The sequence below is a fragment of the Podarcis bocagei genome (genome assembly GCF_964188305.1).
Source record: "Podarcis bocagei genome assembly, chromosome: 2".
NCBI lineage: Eukaryota > Metazoa > Chordata > Lepidosauria > Squamata > Lacertidae > Podarcis > Podarcis bocagei.
The window spans coordinates 46,042,120-46,065,632 of record NC_138126.1 but is presented as its reverse complement, the minus strand read 5'-3'; the positions used below and the strand labels follow the sequence as shown (position 1 = coordinate 46,065,632).

At 45.6% G+C, this 23,513-nt stretch overlaps 1 protein-coding gene across 4 annotated transcripts in view; it reads left to right on the top strand.

The window, feature by feature from the left end:
* The window catches only part of PLXNA1 (plexin A1), a 300,048-nt gene that overhangs the window by 28,449 nt on the left and 248,086 nt on the right, over positions 1 to 23,513 (top strand). For all 4 annotated transcript variants that reach the window (XM_081183934.1, XM_081183932.1, XM_081183935.1 and 1 more), the window contains exon 2: positions 19,596 to 20,947. In XM_081183934.1, coding sequence (XP_081040060.1) covers positions 19,769 to 20,947 — 1,179 coding nt within the window. In that variant the 5' untranslated portion in view covers positions 19,596 to 19,768. The remainder of the gene's footprint in view (positions 1 to 19,595; positions 20,948 to 23,513) is intronic.

Here is a 23,513-nt window from a genome sequence, read left to right as displayed (position 1 = left end):
CACTTTCCCTCTCAACCTCTGGGTTGTTGCCCAGAATCCAAACAAACGCTCAGCTCACCCACAAAAATCTCACAATGAGAAGAATTCTTGGATATAGCAGACACCACCCTAGTCTCTCACTCTAGACTTGCTGTTGATGGGCAGACATCAAAGTGGGTTCTACTTCCTCAGGCTGCCCACAGCTGTGTCCCATTCAGCTGCACTTTCCACACCTAGTTCCAGGTACAGCAGGTTTGTTGAGTTTCCCCGGGGTCCAGAGAATGGGAAAAAGGCTGCCTTCCACTCACAGCCCTTTCTTCACTCTCTGTCCTCTCTTCCTCCTCCAGTTGGGACCTTCATGGAGAACTTTGTTAGGTTGTCCAACGATGATGTTCATACTTCATCGTTTTGGGGCTGTAGACCTTCAAGTGTGGGGAATGTGTGGCCCTCCGAATGTCATTGGATTCCAGTTCTTATCAGCCCCATTCAGCATCGCCAATGCTCAGGAATGATAGGAGTTAAGACCACAGGTTTCCTAACTCAGCTGTAGACTTGTCTTGTAGGGCAAAGTGGAAAGAAAGCACAGAGAAAGCTCAGAGTTTAAAACCTGGTTGCTGTGGCATCTGAACATTGAAAATGTGTTTCTGAATCAGAAATTGGAGCACATTTGAAAGAAAGGGAACAGAAAATACTTTTCAGACTAAATGGAAGGGTGAATCCCGCCCATTGTGATTTATCTATCAGTGGAAGCTCTGCTCAAGGACTTCTGCTTGCACAATGGGGCTCCCCCAATTCCTGCCAGTGTGCCCCCCAAAGGCTCTTGGTGGGCCAAGAGAACCCCCAGAACAGTACATGGAAGGTAGGGGGGGGTCATTCCATTTGGTAAGCTGAAAAGTTTGCACTGACGTAACGATTGGAAGAATTGTTGGAATCTCCCCCCCCCCCAATTCTAAATCTATTACTTGCCAAGGTTTTGAATTGAAAATGTTTTGTAACTGATGGTGCCTCACTTTGCTAATTAAAATAGTTTTCAGAGATCTTACACTGGTACCTCCCAATTGGTATTATCTGAGAAACCAGTACATTTGTTTATGCCACTGCAAATTTCATAGTATTGTTAATGAGTGTAAGCCAAATCTACGATTGCCAAATCCATAGCTAGATTTCAACCAGCCTTTGAAACCTACTTCTAACTAGGGCTTCCAGTACTGGTTTAGTGCAGATATAATTATTGCTGAGAAGGGAAAGGGAGGAGTTGAAGTGGGACAAGGGAGTAGGACTGTGCGAGGTGGGGTGGGGTGGGCACGAGTCTGAGAGGCACTCCAGATCTCTTAACCATGGTCAAGAGACTGGAAAACATTACATCTCCGCTGAACTAGTCAGTGCTGCTTCAAAAATCACAAGACATCCTGACCTTTTTCTGGCTTCTCTTGACTCTAAAGGGGGAGGAGCAGCCTTTTCCACCACCTTTACTAGAAAGCGATTGGGATGCAGGCAAGCGGCTTTACAATGAAAGGCTCTTTTGAAGTTTGTGTGCATTGGCTGCAGCCAGCCAGGCAGAGGTTCCAGCCCAGTGTAGTTCACAGAGCAGCTGTGACCAGAGTTTGAAACAATAAGGGTCTCTTGGCCACTTTTAAAGGTGGAGCTGTTAGCAAATTTCCTTTCCAGCTTGGGATAAAAGGGGGATGATTTGGATCTGTCAGCAATGTGGCTGTTAGGCCAGATTTCCAGCTGATGTCAAGTTTCCTGCTGCACATATGTGAGTCAAGCAAAGGTACATACCAACAAACATTCTCAAGGCAGCTGGAAGCCTTTAGTGCTTTTGGGGTTTTTTTGCATTGCTTTCCTCTGCCTCTGGATGTGCCACTGCGTCGCATTGTATTTTTGCTGTCTGAGTCATTGCAGAGGAGACCTCCCTCCTCCTCGCTCCCCCTTAGGAAGTTTGGCACTGTTTACTTTTTTTGTCCGGTTAGAATAATGGAATGTATTTTTAGGCCTCTTTGCCTTGCTCTCTGAATCGGCATTAACATGCTGAGTGGGGCTGCTCCAGGCAAACTCTTATTTATTCCCCCCCCCTTTTGGGGGGAGGGGAGAAATATATAACGCAGTTCATTTCAAACCTGGGCTAAGCTCCAAGGCGTCTGCCTAGAGAGTTTGCAAAGTCCTGTAACCATGGTGGCCATGTTTGTGTAAGAGAATTCACTTCCTGTTGGCAAGCACACTCTGCTAGCTGGCGAGTGGGAATGATGCTTCCTGCGTTAAGCATAGCTGGGTGGAGGGAGGCAATGACTGCTGAAGGCCATGCTAGCCAGTAGGAGTTTTGCCAGGTTCAGATTGTCATGCTCAAGGTGGAATAAGGCTGCTGTTTCTTTCTGGGTGGTGCCTACCTCCATCTTCTTCTTTTAAGTTTGCAAACCTTTTAGAACTGGGACTGGCATGCAAGTCCTGTGCATGATACACAGTGGGGGAGAAGCCAGTGATTGGGGTGGAGGGGGGGGGCATGACTGAGGACTGGTCCACATACATGTGCCCAGTAGAATAAGACTGGGGGTTGTGGTTTCGGATTTTGCTCTCCAGCCTTTGACACAAGAATCTCAGATTCCAAGGGCATGTGATGCAGCCACCTTGTTGAAGCGAAGCAGGTCTGGGTCTGGGTGGGAGACCTGAATACCACATGTAAGTTGCCTTGTGTTCCATAGTGGAAGGAAGATGAGATGTAAACGTACTAAAATATGAATTGTGTTCATGCATGAATTTTTTCTACTTTAATTTCCACAAATTGGAATGAATAAGAAATTTGTTTAGCAAGCAACTTGCCTCTGCTAGATGCCCCTTAGTCTTCTATAAAAAGAGTCATTTTGAAGTACTGTACAGTTTTGCTTCTTTCTGGGAGGTGTCTTCTTCCATCTTTTTCTTTAAAAAGTTTGTAAACCTTTTAGGACTGGGACTAACATTCCAGTAGAGTGCCCTATACATAGTAGTTATGATGAGGGAATAATTGAGAGGACTCTGAACGCTGCTCCACACACACAAAATAAGAATTTTGTTTTCCAAGCCACTCACCTTGTTAGGTGCCCCTCAGTGTTTCATAAAAAGTGTCATTTCAAAGTACAGTGTAATAACTCATGGTTATTATTACTCTCAGGACCAAGGCCCTGTGTATTGGGGCTGTGTCCATTTTGAGAGGGTCTAGGTTAATATTTAAAGTCTTCTGCTTGCTCTTTCATCTTTAAAAACTGGCAGCAGGAGGGGGGTAGGAAACCACTTGCTGTGACAGCAAGGCACTTGTATGGGCCTTGGTGTTTTATGAGCAGGAAGCCAAATTGGATTGGCCAGCTGTCCCTGAGCTCTAATACAGAGCCTTCCCCATCATTCAATCACTGCAGAGCCTCATCTTCCACTTAATATGATCCAGACCTGGGCAGCCCAAATCATGCTGGATTTAAATGCAACGAAATAATATCAGCCTTCCCCTGTTTTCTTTCAATCAATTTTTGATGGCTTTAGGTAGCCATTAATAGTGATGCAATCTCGGGTTGTAGCAACCTGCTCTTTAATAAGAGGCCTGGAGGAGGGTTAGGCTGCCATCTTCCATACCAATAAAATGCAGGTGAAATGAGAAAAAGAGCTTATGGAACAGCAGGAAATGTTGTAAAGTGTAGCCTTGCCTCCTCCCTGCCCCTTGACATTGGGTGGTGGTGCACTTTGCATCCCATGACTCCCAAGGAGGCCTCTAGGTTCTTTGTAGTGTATTTGCCTCTGCTGAGCATTGAAATGTGTGTCGGAGTGGAAATGTAAAGGCACTAAAATGATGCAGCCAGCTCAAAGGTTTGTGGTGGTGGAATCTTGCTGGGCTACACACATTTGGGCAGAGAAGCTGGGTTGCTTTCTGTATTGGACCATCATTAGCTATAAGATGAGAGATGCTGTAACAGCAGCTGGTATTCTGAAAGGTGACACCTCAGAACTGACAGTCTGAAAATGGCCAGTGCTTTTATTCTATGTTGCAGTTTGTTTGTTCCTTCACTTTATTCTTGGTATCTGCTTTTCCTAATAAAACTTTACCCTATATTTCACTGTAATTATGCACTGGAGTGTTAAGAGTGAGGAGTGGGGGTGAAATGACAAACTTTGGCCTGCTTCACAGGTAACACTAAACCAAACTATGGCTTTGTGTGAATGAGCCAATGCACAGGCTCCTGGAGAGGAGGTCACAGCTGCTTTGCTCCTTCTCCAGCCATGGCTTGGCTTAGCATGTTGTCTGGACCTAGAGTTGTGGTTTAGCTTTTTGCATACAAACCATGACCCATAACCAAGGTTTGTTCTGGGAGAGATAAACCACAAACCCAGGTTTGGACGACATGCCAAACCAAACTTTGGTTTACCTCAACAGAGGGAATGAGCAGAACAACCAGAGAAGGAGGAAAACTACCATGATCTGCCTGGAAGCCTGCATATGCTTGTTCACTCATGCTAAGCCATGGTTTGGCTTAGAGTTATGCATAAATGAGGTCTCTGTAAAGGTGGTGTTTTTGTTCTGATACTTCTCGTGTATTCTGAAGGGCTCTGGCTTTAGTTGGGGCATCAAGTTGTAAAGGCTAGAGTGTGGACTTGTTAGGCTCAGAAGGCCTGAAACTGACTGATGCACCTATTTCTGTTTTCAAGTAGCAGACCAGAAAGGTAGAGAAATACAGGGAAAGCAAGAGTCAGCGGCTTACAGATTTGCAGGAGTGGGAGACAGGAGAAGAGTGGAGCCTCATCAGTTTACCACTGGGACCTCTGCCCAGCTTGTTTCTGAGAATCATCATGCTCTACTCTGCAACCTTGAGAGCTAGGAATTGAGGGGCGGGGGTGATCAATGAAAGCTAAAGTTTTTAATAATTCCATCTTCTGTGGCAAACACATGAAAACCCTGCATTCACATAGCCCTGACTATATTCTGTCTTGTTTTCTTTTCCTTGTCTTCCTGTTTCCCCTTCTTTCCCTAAAAAGAAATCTGCTGTCTGTGGTTGCTTCTGTACAGTGGCCGCCTTCCTCTTTTTTGGTCCTGATCTCAGCCTCCTTGTGTGGGGTTATTTACTCCTGCTTTTATAACTCTGCCTTCAAATATAAACAGTGATAGACTACAAATACATTAAAAAGGCGATCTGGCAAGTTCTGCCAAGGGAACATTGCTTCCCTTCAGCAGTATTTATCTATAGCTCTATTTGCATGACATCGATCTCCCGCTTCTCATTTGCTTAATCTAGCATCTTCCTTTGCTCTTGCTCCCTCCTTCCTTTCTGCAGTTTATTGCCATTATTTGTAGGGTCTGGTTTAGACTGCAAATTCTTTGTGATCAGGAGCCTCAGTTTTAACCGGGCTGTAAAACTGTGATTCCAAATGGCTGGGTTACAACAGCCCTGTGGCAGGTTGCCAGGCCATCAGAATTGGGCAGGATGGGGGGTGGGGTGGGATGTAAGGGGCAATGTGTAATAGAGGACTCAGGAGCATTAGTCTGAGGTTTGTAGTTGGAAGCCAAATGAAAGCAAAATGCTGTTGCTGTGAATCAGCTGCCTTTTTTGTTTTGAATGTTTTAAAGCTGTGTGAATATTTGAAGTGCTGTGAATGAAGCTTCTGACAAACTTTTACCATAACAAAAGTTAGCAAGCCATATAATTAATATATATATATATATATATATAGAGAGAGAGAGAGAGAGAGAGAGAGAGAGGAGGGAGTTTTTGCAATTGCAATCTTCACCAAACGGATCAGAGTCTGTGCTGGTTGACTTCATAGATTAAAAGTTTATAATCATAAGGGACTTGTAACACCACTTCATGTGCCTTGGGACGACTGTGCATGTGGCCTATCTAGAGCAGTGCATTAAAAGGGAACTAAAATGCACAGAATGCAAGAGATTGTTAGGATGAATGTGTTATAATGTTGTGATTTGACATATCAAGACCCTGTCAAGGAGCATCTGGTTGCCAGAGGCAGGCCTGGAAGGCTCATTAAAATCCTAGTAGCTGTTGGGACTGACCACCTGGAGGTGGGATGGAGATGAGAGCAGCAAACTCTTTAGAGAACTCCGCATGTGGGCCTGAGCTACCAAGATGCTGGTGCAGTTTTCAGATGGAATTCTGTGACAGCCACGTTAATGACAAAAGGATTAACTGATTTGGTAGAAAATAACTTCAGTCACCTGAGCTAGTAAAGAGGTACGAGAGGCCTGCAGCTAAAAAACTGGCTGCTATTTCAAATCAAATTATGAACTTCAGACTTCCCTATCTCTCTCTGTCTCTTACAGCTCCATATTCAGCTTTCCCCTCTGCCCATTCTCTTTCCCACCTAACTTTTCTCTTTCTCAGGGCCCTCTATCTGGCCTTTCCCCCTTCTTTTTAGACCAGCCCTCCAGTACAACTGTCACCAGCTTCAGCCAGGATGGGAGTGGTGGGAATTGAGAGTCCAAAACAACTGGAAAACACTAGGCTGGTGAAGACTGGCAAGACCTGTTCAGGCTTCCAACCCTTGGTGGCCAGTGACCTTCTGCCTGCCCACCCTACCCAGTAATATTAAGGCAACTCAGCCAGTTGGTACCAGAAGCTTTTGTACTACCACCAGGGCATCTTGTGAGTGCATTGCAATATAGATTGTCATGTGGCCTTAGCAGAGGCTAGAGGTGGGCATGGGGATCTGTGCTTGTAATAACTGCATTGTCTCAGCAAGATAATCACACATAATTTTCCGCAAATGCAGCACTGTGACAAAAGGTGGCACACCCATTGGACTCCTCATCCTATTTCAGAGACCATTGGAAGAAGTAGTTTAACAGTAAGGGAAGTTCAGCAATGGAACCAACCAATGGAACCAACCAGGTGGTGGTGGGCTCTGCTTCACTGGAGGCCTTTCAGCAGAGGCTGGGCAGCCATGTGTTGGGGACATCCTGGCTCTGGGTTTCCAGCACTGAGAGATGCCTTGGATTTGATGGCCCGCAAGGCCCCTTCCAGCTATGTGCTAAACGTGCAAGGATTCCCTTTGGTTTAGTAGTTGGCAATAGAAGAGGGAATTTTTTCAGGTGTGAAGTTTAGTAGTGCCAGTAGCCCCCCACCCCATTCCCAGGATCATTATGAAGGCTAATAGAGTTCCTTCTTTCAGTTGTTCAAGTAGGTTCTGCCAACCTAGCAGAGGGACACAGGTGGTGCTGTGGTCTAAACCACTGAGCATCTTGAGCTTGCCGATCGGAAGGTCGGTGGTTTGAATCTGTGTGACGGGGTGAGCTGCCATTGCTCTGTCCCTGTTTCTGCCAACCTAGCAGTTCGATTGCACACCAGTGCAAGTAGATAAATAGGTACCACTGCGGCAAGAAGGTAAATGGCATTTCCATGCACTCTGGCTTCTGTCACGGTGTCCCATTGCACCAGAAGTGGTTTAGTCATGCTGGCCACATGACCCAGAAAGCTGTCTGTGGACAAGCGCTGGCTCCCTTGGCCTGAAGTGAGATGAGTGCCACACCCCATAGTCGCCTTTGACTGGACTTAACCATCCAGAGGTCCTTTACCTTAGTTCATTGAGAAAGCTATTACTTGAAAAGGCTTGAAAAGCTACTACCTTTTCAAGTAGTAGCTTTCTCAGTGAGTTAAGGGAGAGGAGATCCTGTCCTTGCAAATTGCCTCTCTATGCGTGAGGCTGCCTGTCTTTGGAACAATCTTGAAGGGTACCTGTAACGTACCTGTGGTTCATTACTCTGATATTAATAATGGAAGTGCTATTATTTAGGCAGTGCAATTGAGTTGTTAAGCTTTCCTTGGTGCTTGGCAATCTGCACCCTGCTGCTTGTAGGGATAAGATTAGCTACTTAGCTCAATCAAGGTGTTACAAACCAACTTGATGGAAATCAGTCAGCCAGATTATATTGAATGGGACAGACTTCCTGCCTGCCACAAAACTCCATTATGACAGAGGAGCACCCTGTGTAAGGAACCCAGGTCTCTGGCATCCCGGGGTTTTGTTTTCTTGCGGAAGCGGAGGGACTGGGTTTCCTCAGAAGAGAAACAGAAAAGATGGACTCAGAACTCTAGGAAGAGCCCCGTTCAAAGAGGGGGTGGGGGAAGAGAAAACACAAAGAAAGGATCCTCTCCGAGTCATGGGTTCGAGCCCCACATTGGGCAAAAGATTACTGCATCGCAGGGGGTTGGACTAGATGACCCTTGTGATCCCTTCCAACTCTGCAATTCTATGATCTTGCACTTAAATGCCAGAGACTCAGGGACTGGAACCAGGAGACTCAGTCTGGGGAAGTGAACTAGACTGATGAGCCACCACAGGTTGTGTATCCTGAGCATAGCTGTCAACATTTCCCTTTTTTAAAGGGAAATTCCCTGATTCCGAATAGGATTCTTCGCAAGAAAAGGGAAAAGTTGACAGCTATGACCCTGAAAGACCTTTCCAGGCACAGAACAGGAATGAGCAGTATGGAACCTTTGGGTTGGCCATGCCTAGAATCATTTCTCAAAGTGACAGACCCAAGGTCATCCAGAAAGCTTTATCCATATTGGGTTTTGCATCTGCCTGGCCAACAGACCCATGTATTTTGTTTCTTCGTTCAAAGCCCTTGAGAAGTCAGGGACCGGCAAGACCTGGTTAAAATATTAAAGCAGAGTGTTGCCATCTGAAACAATGGGAGTACTATTGTGGTACCCAACCAATTACAGTTCTCTTCTGAGCCAGGTCTAATTGTAGGACCCATGGCTTATCACAGAAATCAACTTCTTAACCACTTGATCCTTTAATTGTACAGTTGCTCTGCTTTATTTAGACTAATGGCAACATTATCCCTATCCACATATGCTGTGTGAATCCACACACAGAATTTGGAAGTGTGTGTACACACAGCACTCCTTCACCCCAGGTCTCATCTTTGCCATATCAGTGAGTAAGGCTGCAGTCCCACTTACCTGGGAGTAAGCCCTACTGAGTTCAGTAGAACATACATCTGCCTAAGTCTGTAGTGCAGCCCTGTGATTTGGGTTTCGGGTAGGGATTAATTTAGTCCCTATGGCTGGCAAGCTTTGGGAGTTGGTGTTGTTTCTGGTGGGAATAGGGGTTATGAGTTCTGTTTGTGAAACAAACAGCAAGGGCAGCTGCAACCTGGCACCTGCTCAGCTGGAAAGAGTTGCGTGGGCTGGTTAGAATTGCACTTACTATCTCGAACGCAAGCCAAGACCTTGCTTGAATTACTCCCATGCATGCCAGAGAAGAGTTAACAGGAATGCTGCTCTCAGGATGCTGTTAAAAGGCTGCACTTTGGTTTTTCCTGTACTGCTTGCTGGTCACAAGCATGCTCATAAACGTCCTGCTCTGATAATGGGGAAGTGTTTGCTGTCAGATGTCCAAGGTTGGAGGAGGAAAGGATGCTTGTATACACAATCAATATTTTTGCATGGTACGTGGGACTGATGTTTCTGCCCATTCTAAGATTTTCCTGAGTCCCCTTATAGCTCACATGGAGCTTTGCCAATTGCCTTACTGATGGTGGTTTGAGCTCTTCTTGTGCTGGTTGTGGTGTGCATTGGCACAAGTGGAACAGAGGTCTCTCTGACCTTTCCCCATCTATGTACTGGATTCTCCTCCCTGTAACTGGAGAGAAATCAAGCACAATGGAGTACTCTTTTTTTATGCTCATGGATCTCTGCAATTAAAGGGAGCATCTTAGAACATGAGCTTCTTAATCTCAGGGTCGTGGGTTCAAGCCCGACCTTGGGGCAAAAGATTCCTGCATTGCAGGGGGTTGGACTAGATGACCCTTGTGGTCCCTTCCAACTCTACAAATATATGATTCTGTGAAATCTGTATGCCTTATTGGCCCTCTAGTGGGAAGGGCCTGCCTATTTCGGAAGTATACAGTGGTACCTTGGGTTACATACAGTTTACGTTACCAACGCTTCAGGTGACAGACTCCGCTATCCCAGAAATAGTACCCCAGGTTAAGAACTTTGCTTCAGGATGAGAACAGAAATTGTGCTCCGGCGGCGCGGTGGCAGCAGGAGGCCCCATTAGCTAAAGTGGTGCTTCAGGTTAAGAACAGTTTCAGGTTAAGAACGGACCTCCAGAACGAATTAAGTACTTAACCCGAGGTACCACTGTATTGTAGTTCGAGGGATTGGTACAGGTAGATCTCATCACATGCAGGGGTTACATTCTGAGCTACTGCACATAGAGGCAAAATTGTGTGAAGCCAGAACTGCCCCATGTGACCATCCGTACCTATCTGAAGCTGGTGTTGAGTGGGCCTTCTCAAGGGAAAGCTCTTTTTAAACCCCTCACCTTGCTTATCAGGTTTTGGGGAGGTTGAGCTAGGGCTCCCAATAGATTTTGGATCTGTCCCCCCCTCCCATTAATTTTCAGCAATCCACATAAAGCTGCAATCGCATATGTGAAATCAGCACAAATGTGATCTAGTAATCTATCTGTACTGTACAGATTCCATGCAGAAGTGCTTCTCACAGGGACAATCAGTGCAGTGATGTTTGCAGTGTGTCTACCCAACCAGGTTTGTCAGTGGGTTGCCTCCAGAACGTCAGTTTATTGTGGAGGGATTCAAGCTCACACCAAGAAATTTAGGTTTGCTCAGTTAAAGTGCATGAAAGTGATCCGCCGCCTTAGCACAATAAATTCACTTTGAAAAAGAAACGAAACAGACTTCTTGCGGTTAGGAATGTGACAAGAAAACGCATTGAAAAGTGTGGGATGGAGAAATGTCTAATGAGAAGATGTCTGAACACCCAGTAAACAAATCAAGATGAATGCAGGATTAATACTCATTGCTGCATAACCCTCCTGCAAACAGACGGGGACAAATGCTCAGTAAGCAGCCTCTGCACAAGCTTTTTGCAAGTAAATCAGGATGAATGCTCAATAAATAGGTTGTCTGGAGGAGCCCAATTTCTGTGGGTTATTACTACTGCTGTCTCTCCCAAACAAAGGGGTTCTTTTGCCAGGGGTGTGTCAGCCACATCCTTGCCTACTTTTCCAGCAAAAAGGCTGTCACTTTTAGTAGCTTTTAAATTTTTTATTTTGTCCAGGGACTGTTAGGCTAATTTTTTTTTGCAGCTGTTGCTAGTCTCCTCAAAGCACAGTCTGGTGCACCCTCGAGCAAGGACGCCAGGCACACTGTTGGGATTCCTGTTCTGCATTGAGATGTTGTCGCATAATCCTAGTAGAGCCAAGGAGTTGCCCGGGGTAATTTTTTTCTATTAGTGCCACTCCCTGTAGGGAATTCTAGACACTTGACGCTTGCCAGAGGATTTCCCTGTGCAGCTTGACTGAGCCAAGACACCAAGTGAGGGGCTGGTTCCCTGCCTTGTCTTTAGAGCGTTTTATCTGACGGGTCTATATATAAAATAGGACACTTTAGCTCGTGCACAGTAGTTGTCCTTTTTAATCTGCAAAGTGCTTACGTATTTAGGATACCATAACTTCGATTGCTACTTCTGTTTAGCATTTGCTCATGGCAGCAGCATTCCAAGCATTGCACAAAACATTACAGAGTTTTGGTCCTGCTCAGATGGCTTACAAACTTTAGGGCCACACTTGATGTGATGGTAAATGCCTGGCAGCCGCCTGAAACAACACAAGTGACACCTACTAGACTAGAGCTTCCTTCATGTGGCGACACCCCAACAGCCTGCGTTTTCAGAATCCCCATCTCCACATCATTGGTTGCTGGTGGCAGCAGCAGGTATGTGGAACCTCAGTTCAGTCAACTAAATTTTGTGTAGTGGAAGGAGAGGGCCAGGCATGTCATTGCTGTGTCTGGTAGATTGCTGGGTCCCCCTGGGTGGGGAGCTCCGTGATCTAGGCCGGGGGTCGGCAACCTGCGGCTCCAGAGCCGCATGCGGCTCTTTAAAGCCTTTGCTGCGGCTCCGGGGCGGTGGCGAGGGGAGGAGGTGAGGGGCGGAGGTGAGCAGCCTGCCGCCCGGCGGGCGGGGCGCCCTAAAGCAGAGCGCCCCCCTCGCCAGGCAGACATCCGCAGCGTGGGGAGCCTTGCCGGACTTCCCGGCAAGGCTCCCGACGCTGCGGATAGCAGCCTGCCGCCCGGCGGGCGGGGCGCCCTAAAGCAGAGCGCCCCCCTCGCCAGGCAGACATCCGCAGCGTGGGGAGCCTTGCCGGACTTCCCGGCAAGGCTCCCCACGCTGCGGATAGCAGCCTGCCGCCCCACAGGGGGGGGCGCCCTGATGCAGAGCGCCCCTCGCGCAGGGCAGACATCGGCCAGCCCCACAAGCTCGGGGGACAGCAGGGAGGCGCAGCGCCGCCATCCCGCTGTTCCTCGACCTGGTTCGGTTTCCCCGACCTGCTTTTGGGGGGGAAATAAAGGGAATTTTTCCCCCTTTATTTCCCCCCCAAAAAACTAGGTGTGTCCTATGGGACGGAGCGTCCTATGGGGCGAAAAATACGGTATTTTTATAATGACGAATGCCTCATTATTAATTATTATTTACATCAGGCACTGATTATGATTTATGGTACACTGGGGCCCTGATTAATTTTCTATGGCATTTTGGGGCATTGATTATTGGGCATAGCAAGTAGCGGTCGCGTGGAATTTGTGCTTTGTGACCGATTGAAGTGGGGTTTTTTTCTTGGGAGGCTGGGCGGCACGAAGAGAGGGATTATTTTTATAATGACGAGGATGACATTGGGCCCTCATTATTAATTATTATTTACATCAGGCACTGATTATGATTTATGGTTCACTGGGGCCCTGGTTGATTTTCTTTGGCATTTTGTGGCATTGATTATGCAGTCGCGGTCGTGTGGAATTCCACGTGGAGTTAGTTGCCTGAAGCCCCTTTTTAGTTGCTTGAAGCCCCTTTTTAAACTTAAGCAGGTGAAAGTTTGGTGAATTGCTGCCAAGGAGTGTGGTGGAGTCTCCTTCTTTGGAGGTCTTTAAGCAGAGGCTTGACAACCATATGTCAGGAGTGCTCTGATGGTGTTTCCTGCTTGGCAGGGGGTTGGACTCGATGGCCCTTGTGGTCTCTTCCACATATGTATGTGAGCAGGTCTTCTCCAACATGAACTATATTAAAAACAAACACCGATCACGCCTCACAGATGACAGCTTGCAAGCCTGTGTGAAAATGAAGGTGACGTCTTACAGCCCTGATGTGCAGACACTGAGCACTGAGGTTCAGGAGCAAAAGTCCCATTAACCTGGTTACCTGGTTGTAAATTAAATATTTTAATTAGCTATTAATTTGTCCTTTTTTCTTGAGATTGACAGCTGACTGCACGATCCTGTATATATAGCATTAAGGCCAGAAACAATATATGCAGTGTTATATTTGTTTTAAATGTTGCAATGTTTTTGCGGCTCCCAGTTGTTGTTGTTTTTTCGGAAACGGGTCCAAGTGGCTCTTTTTGTCTTAAAGGTTGCAGACCCCTGATCTAGGCTGTGCTGTGGAGATGGCCTGGCCCCCTTTCCTCGCACTCTGTACTATAAGAGGCAGCAGGATATCACCTTGCCTGATGACTGTAGTGTGCAGCAATGCTCATGCACGAAGAGATTCCCCCCCCCCCCGATATCCTAGTCTCATACCATTTGGGGCCTGATAGGTGATAAATAGCACTTAGAATTGCACCTGGAAGCATATGAGGAACCAATTGGTATTGTGGGTGAATGACTGGATTCCCATCAGCAAAATAGCCGCTGTGTTGTGTAGCAATTGAAGCTCCCGGTAACTAACTTTTCAAAGGCTGTATTGTGTAGATGCCAATATGTCAGTGGGCAAGGATGAAGAGCTTGTGTACGCAAAACCCATGCTTGGGTGGCCACGGTGTGGATCCACTTGCAGAAGCTGGAGCTCTGGGTGCCTCAGTGTGGTGTGGTGTAGAAAATCTCTCGGTGTGTGCTCTAGTTGTGTGAGTCTTACCAATTCTGCTGACAGTGAATGGGAGTGGTTCTGCAGGAGGAAGGTAATGTGACAGCAGAAGTCGTGTGGTTACGAGCATCTGTCCTCAGTGGTGCCAACAAATTCCTTGAAGGCATTCCTTGCTACTTTGGAAACCTGACAGGCTCACTTATGTTTTGCAGTACAGCGTCACACAGTGTGGTGCGGTGACTGGAATTGTGGGTGTGGAACACCAGGTTAAATTGCTACTTGGTTATGAAAGTCTTCAGAGAGCTCTGGGCAAGTTACAGTCTCTCATTCTAACCTATCTCATGGAGTTGTTGAGAGGCTAAATGCTACCCTGAGTTGGGTGAGATGCAGTGTAATAAATAAAATTAACAACTAAACGGCATGGTGGGTGGTATTGAATGTGGGACGTTTCCTTTGTTCTCTGTAACTGACTGGAGTTTGGATCTGATGTTCTTGAAGGCGTAGTTTTAATAGTTTCTGAGACACGGTAAGGACGCAAGGAAGGAAGGAGCTTTGCTATTAGAGCTCTTGCAGCAGACATCTGTCACTGCAGACAGGAGAGGGATGTGACTCTCTTCTGGCTGTTTCGGGGTGACGAACGAGTCTGATCATCCCTGTCGCGGGTGTCTATAAATCTTTGGCTGTTGGTAAATGAGCTCCACCTCTTGTAGAGGCAATCCTTCCCTGTAGCAATTTGGGTAAATAAAAGAGCAGGAGTGATGCAGGACAGAGAGTAGCAAATGGATTTCAACGGGATATCGCTTTGCAAGGCTGAGGCGGAAAGTGCAGCTTTATCACCAAATCCTTCTTGTGTAGTATCATCTAACCAATTCTTTGCTTGGAGCTTCTGTCCCTAGAAGAGACATCCTGCTTGCAGTTTTGTGTGTGTGTGTGTGTGTGTGTGTGTGTGTGTGTGTTTTGTTAGTAAGAAGGATACCTTTTATGAGAATGGGGTGGTGGTGGGAAGACACTAGCTGTTGCTGAATACCCCAACACCTATGATCACTGCTTGGGAAATGATTCCCAGCATATCTGGCTCAGCAGGCAAGTGGCTGATGGTTTAACATGAATTTAAGTATTTAGAGTATAGAAGCGGCTTAGTCATGCTGGCCACATGACCCAGAAGCTGTACGATGGCTCCCTCGGCCAGTAAAGCGAGATGAGCGCTGCAACCCCAGAGTCGTCCGTGACTGGACCTAACGGTCAGGGGTCCCTTTACCTTTTTAAGAGGCACAAGGAGTAAGCTTCAAGAAGGATTTTTTGTGATCCCCTATCTTTGTGACTTTGGGGAAAACTTTGTCCTTTCTTATTGCAATTGATAATTGCCTTCTCTATTTCCTTCCATCGAGTGTCTGTCTCACAGCTCTGTGCTCTCTCTGTGTATTTTTGTAGGGGCGTGGAGGTAAGAATGCATTTATTTTTTATCTGTACATTTATATCATATTAGTTCCTTTTCGTTCGAGACACTGCCTGCTCAGCATAAAACCTCAACAAAATGTCTAAAAAAGGTCAATGATACAGAATACTACATAGATCCTTGCATCCAAATATCAGACATACACATGTATTCCCTTGCGACTTTGGCTCTAGGCAATACGAGAGGTCCTATAGTGTTTCTGTGAATCCATAGAATTGCATTTGTCCCTGTTTTGCAGCTAGGAGGGTGGGGAAAACACAGGTGGGTAGTGAATCATTTAGACTTGCTTGGCAAATCAGTGTCAGAACTGGAAGTCGGATCCCATAATTCTAACTTTCTCTGCTTACTCGAACAGCCGCCCTACCTCTTTGCAAATTGTCACCATTTATTTCTCTCCTCATTTGTGATGGTCTCTCTTTGTTTTCTCTCCCTGTCTTTATAAAAAGAAAAATCTCATTAATGGCCAACCACTCAGCACATTAAAGTCCAATTAGGTAAATGGTGAAATGCAATGAACACTTCCACTTCTGTGTGTGAGTTTGCTGGTAGTGGGGAGAAAAAGAACTTGAAGGGTGAATGAGCAGCTTCCCCCTCCACCAACTGCCTCTCTACAGGAGCAAGGCTCTCCCCACCCAGAGGGGGGAAAATGAAAATTGTTTCTCTTCTGGTGTAGGGCTGAGTGTGAAGATATTAGTAGAGTGTTCTCTCAGTATGTGGAAATTTTCCTAGTGAAAGGAATTGGTTGCTGCTTTGATCAGCTGTGGGTTCTTTCAGGCTCTTTCTATTTTGGGTGAGATTTGAGTCACATACTGGTAAATTCGGGTCCCGCATTTAAAGTTGATTTGGAGCTCTTGCATAACAAACACACTTTCCCTAGCAAACTGAACTCTTTGCGATAAGGAGAGTGACAGGAAAAATGCTCTGGAAAGCATGGGATAGCATTTGCTTGATGCAACTTCATCTAACGCTGAAAACTTTGTGCAAACAAATCAGAATGAATGCTCAGTAAACAGGTCATAAGGAAGTGAGCTCTGTCTTCTTTTTCAGCTACCTACAGCAAAGCAATGTGAGCCAAAATTCCTTACCTTAAAGTTTGTATGCTAAGTCTGTGAATGGCAAATTATTAATCCTGGATGGCCCATTCAGTACTTAGCGAAGGCTATTCCCATTAATGTTTCCACAAGGGAAGTTGAAAGGCTGGTGTTTATACTAGGCTAGGTGGTCATACTGGGGGTCCAACAGATTCTCCATGCCTTGAGTTCACAAAGATTGCATGGATTTCTGATTTTGCTCACCTGTCATAATCTGGATCTAAACATAAAAGCAGAGGTCTTGATTTCAGTGCTAAAACCAGAAGACCAGAGGTTTGGGCTTTGACTATAATTTCCGGCAGATTTTCTCAGACATTGCAAAAGGTGGATACCCTGGCCTCTGTGCCAGCCACTGTTGTCTTAGATGCTCATCACAATAGTCCCCACTGCTTGCTCAAGTTCTCTGCAGCTTTCAGGAACTTGAAGCTGGGGTGACTGACTTTTTTTGCTGAGTGTGACAGATCTCTCCCTCCCCTCCCTTCTGCCTTCTGATTCATACAGAACTGGGTGCAGGGGTGGTGGGTGAAAGGTTCAAACCTCATATTGCACCAGGCTCTGGTGAAGGAGAGAAGTGATGTTGGTCCTTCTTACTGTTTTCCCCTTTGCAATGCCTGGCGTGAAGAAACTATGGGATGCCTTAATCTTGCTCATCTCCAAGGGCCTATGTTTGGGCTAGACGGACCAAGATCTGTTGCCTTATGAGCTAAATTGAGTTTTTAAAAATCTCAGTGGCACAGGCTAAAGAAGCCAGAGGTTAAACTTTACAGTATGGGCTCTTGTGTAGCCAAGATTCTCTGCCTCCATGTATGTTGCCCTTCGTGTAAGCTGTGTGCAGCTATGTCTTTTGGGGGCATTTGACACGTCTAACCAAACTGGAAGAAAGAACAAGTTTCTTCTTTCCCTTTGTGCAATTGAAGAAAAATAACTCTAGTGAACTTCAGTCTTCAGGGTGGAAGCTCAAGCGATGTGCAACCCTCCCATGCCCCGCCTTCTGCCTGAAGACTGGTTCTGACCTTTAGGAGTGTGTTCGAAATCTAGGATCAGCCTCAAGGCTGTCCAGTGCAAGGAGAATGAGGAAGGTCAGAATACTCCCCTGCCTGGGCAAAGAGAAAACCCTGAAGATAAAAAGGCAGCCTTCTGTAGCTTGTCGGTTATGGATGGGTAGGCAGGACATTGCCAGCCTCCTAGTGGAGCTAAATACTTGGTCAAGCTGGAGAGGTAACAGTATGGTCCCACAAATATTGACGAGAAGCAGAATATCTTTTGTGCTGTTGGGATGTGTAAGCTGTGCTTTTTAAAAGTATTTTCTTCGAGGGTGGTGAGCTGTCTTTAAAAGTCACAAATACGGAATTACTTGGAATAGCGAGCTCTAGTCATTCACTGAATCCTGCTTGTGTTGAAGATGTGGGTAGAATAAAAGTCTTTGGGCCAAAGTCTTAGCAACAGTGCATGAAGGTGTAAGGGGAGATTAGGGTGGAGGCTGAGAAAGGCTGTAACATCCCTGGGGAGTTGTGGAAGGATAGAGAGCTTGCTCACTGGCTTTGCAGATCTGGTGGTGGTGGTGCCCCCCCCCCCGGAGTGGAACATGATGTAGACACATTTGTTCATAATGCACTGTGAGTGCAGGTTAGCCGGCACATACCAAAGAAATCTCAGGACACTCAGGAAGGATGCTGTCCCTGAAGCTCCCTATAAAACCTCTAATGCTCCTCTGTGGAAAGTTCTACACCCACATACAGTGTCTGAGGTTGCAATCTTGGACACATGAGGCACTGCTGATGCAGTGGAAATTACTTCTATGTAGTCATGCATTTGATTGCACTCCACAATGCGTAACTCCTTTTTCTTTTAAAAAAGGAAGTCAGATTCTTTGTTAAGAGCAGATAGGATTTTATCATTTATTTTGTCATACTAATGTGTATGCAGAGGTATTCCATTATTCTATAATAATAATAATAATAATAATAATAATAATAATAATAATAATAATAATAATAATACAGTCATACCTCGGGTTGAATGTGCTTCAGGTTGAGCGCTTTCAGGTTGCCCTCCACGGAAACCCGGAAGTAACGGAGCGTGTTACTTCCTGGTTTCGTTGCTCGTGCATGCGCAGATGCTCATAATGATGTCACATGCATGCACGGAAGTGGCAAAACGTGACCTGCGCACGCGCAGACGTGCCGTCACGTCTTACGTTCTGTTCAGGTTGCGAACAGCGCTCCAGAATGGATCCCATTCATATCCTGAGGTACCACTGTATTATTATTTACACCCTGCCCATCTGGCTGAGTTTCCCTAGCCACTCTGGGCGGCTCCCAACCGAGTGTTAAAAACAATACAGCATTAAATATTAAAAACTTCCCTAAACAGGGCTGCCTTCAGATGTCTTTTAAAAATAGGATAGCTGCTTATTTCCTTGACATCTGATGGGAGGGCATTCCACAGGGTGGGCATCACTGCCGAGAAGGCCTTCTGTCTGGTTCTGCTTAATAAAGAGATCAGTTCTTTTGCGTTTCTCCATTTCAGTACTATGAACTTAGAAAAACAAATATAGAGGTATATCACTGTATCAGAGATAGTCTTTTTGCCAAATCTCAATTGGTGCAATGAAAGACCTGTCTTCAAGAAAACACTGTAATACAGGGATCTTGTTTTAGATAGTACAGATACCCAGAAAGACAAGACATCTGGGCAAGGTTGAAAAGTGCTAAAATAGGGGTTATAAAGGATCTAATCCCAGTCATTTAAGTTATTTTTTAAAGCCATTTTCAGATCTTCAAAGTTCTCTCTCTCTCTCATCTGTCTCTCTTGGAGCTTTTGCCAAAAGGTATAACACTATTATTCCCTTTATACTGTGAGTTCAAGCTTAAGGCTTCTAAGGCTCATGGCCCCATAAAAACACAGAAAATGTGGAAAGCCTATATTGTCTTTTTTCTGATAACAATCTTAGCTCTCCTAAGATGTCAAAACAATTCAGCAATTATTTTCTGTAGTGAATGCACAAAATGGTCATGGGAACTTAAATGGGAAGAATGTAGAATGATTAGCAAATTCTGTACAATGCTTCTTCCAAGACAGCTGAACATTTCAGAGATCTGAACCACCTTCATTCCTGAGATGTTTGTAACTGTGGGGATCTATTGTGCTGTTACGTTCTGAGTGGCTCAACTGTTTGTCTAACCTTGCTTGCTTTGTGTTTCCTTCTAGGACTGAGCAGGATGCCGGCACCCACAATGTCCTGAATGTGGAGACTGGTGGAAGAAGAGGAGACATTAGTCCACAGACAGCTCCTTTCCCTTCTCCACTGCCTTCTGTTTTGCTTCATTTTTTTCCAGTGGATAGGTTAATGCACAACCATTGCTGGATGTGATTCTTTCGCCATGTGGCTCCTGAGACTAAAGCACCATTTGTCGGTCAATATCTGGACCTTGCTGCTTCTGGGGAGTGCTTGGCTGCCATTGGAAGAAGGCACTCCCAAGTCCAACTCTCCCTTTAGGACTTTCCAGGTCACTGACTGGAGTTTGACACACCTGGTAGTCCACAACAAAACTGGGGAGGTATATGTGGGTGCTGTCAACCGGATCTATAAGCTTGCAGACGATCTGACACTGATGCGCACTCATGTCACAGGGCCCGTGGATGACAATGAGAAGTGCTACCCACCGCCTAGTGTGCAGTCTTGTCCACATGGGCTAGTCAGCACCAACAATGTCAACAAGTTGCTGCTGGTGGATTATTCTGGGAATCGACTGATAGCCTGTGGCAGTGCTTCTCAGGGCATTTGCCAGTTTCTGCGCTTGGACGACCTTTTCAAGTTGGGTGAGCCCCATCATCGCAAGGAGCACTACCTCTCCAGTGTCAATGAGTCAGGAACTATGTCAGGTGTTATCATTGAAGTCCCGAATGGGCAAAACAAGCTCTTCATTGGAACACCCATTGATGGCAAGTCTGAGTACTTCCCTACCCTGTCCAGCCGTAAACTGATGGCCAGTGAAGAGAATGCAGAGATGTTTGGCTTTGTTTATCAGGATGAGTTTGTCTCATCCCAGCTCAAGATTCCATCAGATACACTGTCCAAGTTCCCCACATTTGATATCTACTACATCTATAGCTTCAGCAGTGAGCAGTTTGTCTATTACCTGACCTTGCAACTAGACACCCAGCTTACCTCGCCTGACTCCACCGGGGAGCAATTTTTCACCTCCAAGGTTGTTCGGCTGTGTGTAGATGATCCCAAGTTCTACTCATATGTGGAATTCCCCATTGGTTGTATTCGTGATGGCATTGAATATCGCCTGATTCAGGACGCTTACCTAAGTAAGCCCGGAAAGGCACTGGCCAAGCAGTTGGGCATCTCAGAGCAGGAGGATATCCTCTTCACCATCTTCTCTCAGGGCCAGAAGAACAGGGTGAAGCCACCAAAGGAATCTGTCCTTTGCCTCTTCACACTGAAGAAGATCAAAGACAAGATCAAGGAGCGCATCCAGTCTTGCTATCGTGGGGAGGGGAAGCTTTCTCTGCCTTGGCTTTTGAACAAGGAGTTGGGATGCATAAACTCAGTAAGTCCTCCTCCTCCTCCTTCTTCTACTTTGTCATTTCTCCTTTTCCTTTCTGCTCTGATAAATCCAAAGCATCAGCTGAGATACCTGTGCTGTCCTTGAGTGCGCAGCTGTAGATGTTGCTTAAAGATCTGGGATTTGTTTCAATTAGCATGTGACAATTCTCTTCTCAGCTACAGTATTTTGGTGTTTGGAGTTTTAAGCCCCAGTGCAGATCCTAAGGATATTATGAGGATAATTATTGGGTGTTGAGAAGTTCCGGCCTCTGGAATGACTTCTCCCAATCTTCAGTTATCCAAATAAAGTTTGTTATGCTGGAGGAATGGGGACTGCATTGATTTTGGAATGTGTTTTAGAGATTCTTTGCACAGAAATTCTTGCCAAGACAGTTTTTCGGAAGGATTGAATTGAGAAGAAAGGCAATAAGTAGGAGCACTAACCATCTAACAGACATGCTGATGTTCCATTTATTCTAACCTGAGTTTACTTTCCACTGTTACCATCATGACAAGTACTGGAATGAATTAGGAAAAAAGCAGGTGTCCATGTACAGGAGATATGTCCTGCTGGAAATACAGACCCAAGTAACTGTTAGATATACTGATGTGGTGACAATTGCAGATGATGTGAAGTGTTATTCAAGTTGCAACATGGTGCCCTCTCAGCACTACATAATGATACGGCAGGAATATTAGCCAGCCAGGATGATGTTCCGACTCTACCTGGGACTCTTGTTTTCTTCTTTTATCCTCCATCTGATTCCAAATCGGGATACTCAAAATCCTTACCTTGGGATCCTCTGATTCTGTAGTTTAGGGAGAGTGTGAGAACAGGACAGCTGTACAGATAGCAGCTTTGTACTGGCATTGAGAGGACTCTCCAAATTCATAGGTGTATATGAAACACAACTGGAGTGTCAGGTTTTGAGGCCAATTAGAAGTGAACTCTTGCCCTGGGGGATATGGGAGCGAGCCAGAGTTATGAGTCTGGATATGTTCTTTCTCAACAGAGGGAAAGTTGCCTGCCTATCCTGAGGGAAGCATTTCCCATAGGCTGTTGCTATGGCAAACAGAGGAGCTTTATTGCCCTGTTCCATTGTGTTAAGTCTTTGGCAAGGCAGGGTAAGAAGCCTGCTTTGTTTTATGAGCCATAGCTGGGTTCCTTTTCAGACAATATCAGATATAACTGGGAGGCTATTGCAGTGAGGATAGGAGAGTAATGTGTAAAAGATCTTTCAAAATGGGAGTGGAATGGGCAACTTTAAGATTTCTAGGACATATCACAAGTTGTAGAAAATTGGCATAGTTACGTCACTTAAAACTCTCAGCTAAACGCAAGGAGATATACATAGTGATTGTGGCAGAATCTGAGCTTGGACATCAGATGCCGTAGGTCCACTCCCCAGACCCATATAGTCAAGTGTACTTTGGACTTTGGGCTGATTCTTAATGGATCCATTTAGCCTACTGACCCTTCTCCAAATTGTAATGGTCTGCTTAAATTAAATTTTGTAAATGAATTCAGCTAAAGACCTGGCCCACTCCAAATGCATTTCTAATGGCTTTACAAGAAGCACAATGTTGAGTGGATGTGTGTGTGTGTGTGTGTGTGTGTGTGTGTGTAGGTTTGGAGCCTCCCTAAACACTAGCTCCATGTGTCAATGGTAGTGGACCTCAGGATTTAAAATTTTATTTTAGAAACTTCTTTCTCTGTTCTCCAATCAGCAGGCTCTCATTGTAATTAAATCAAAACCATACAAAGCCATAAAACATAATACATCAGCAGGGCCGATAAACATATCTGATTTTAGATCTTATGTTCCTATAGGTGCATGTATGGTATTGGGAACCATAAACCATGGGATGTGTAATTCCTGTGGCTCATGTATTCCTAGATGCTGCTGCATGTATTTAAAGTCAATAGGAATTACATCTCCCATGATTCCTGACAGCCACAGAATTCTGGTTGTGGGGATTACATTGGCAGCCAATGGATGGAGTGGTAGTACACTGGGCTCATAAGTGGGTATCTAGGGCAGAATTGGTATGGTATTGTAGGCGGTTGTGATTCTGGTAGCAGCTCTGATAGGAACAGCTGAGATCAGAGATACAAAGCATGAAATAAGAGCTTGTGCTGTGCTTCCTTATGCCAATGAACCCATGTTCATGAGAAATACACTCCATTGTAAGGCTCAGTGTAGTATACATAGAACCTCGCCCCCTCTGGTCCTCATAACATAGTTGCGTGGCAGTTGTAGCTGAGAGATAGCATGTGGTCCAAGTTCAGCCAGTGAGTTTCATAGCTGAGTGAGGAATTTGAATCCACATCTCCATGGCTCTGTTCCACCTCACAATATGATAAATAATGATTTACAGCTGCTGTGGAGTAATGGAGACAAAGGGAGAGAGGCATTGGAGGTCTGTTTTGACAAATTAGACAGGAACCATCCTTGGCCATGGTTTGGACACCTCTTCTTCTTCCCTTCCTCCTTCTCTTTTTAGGACAGATTCCCCAAAGGATGAGTGGAAACCCTCTGGCATGGTGTCAGGGTCCTGTAGGACCAGGG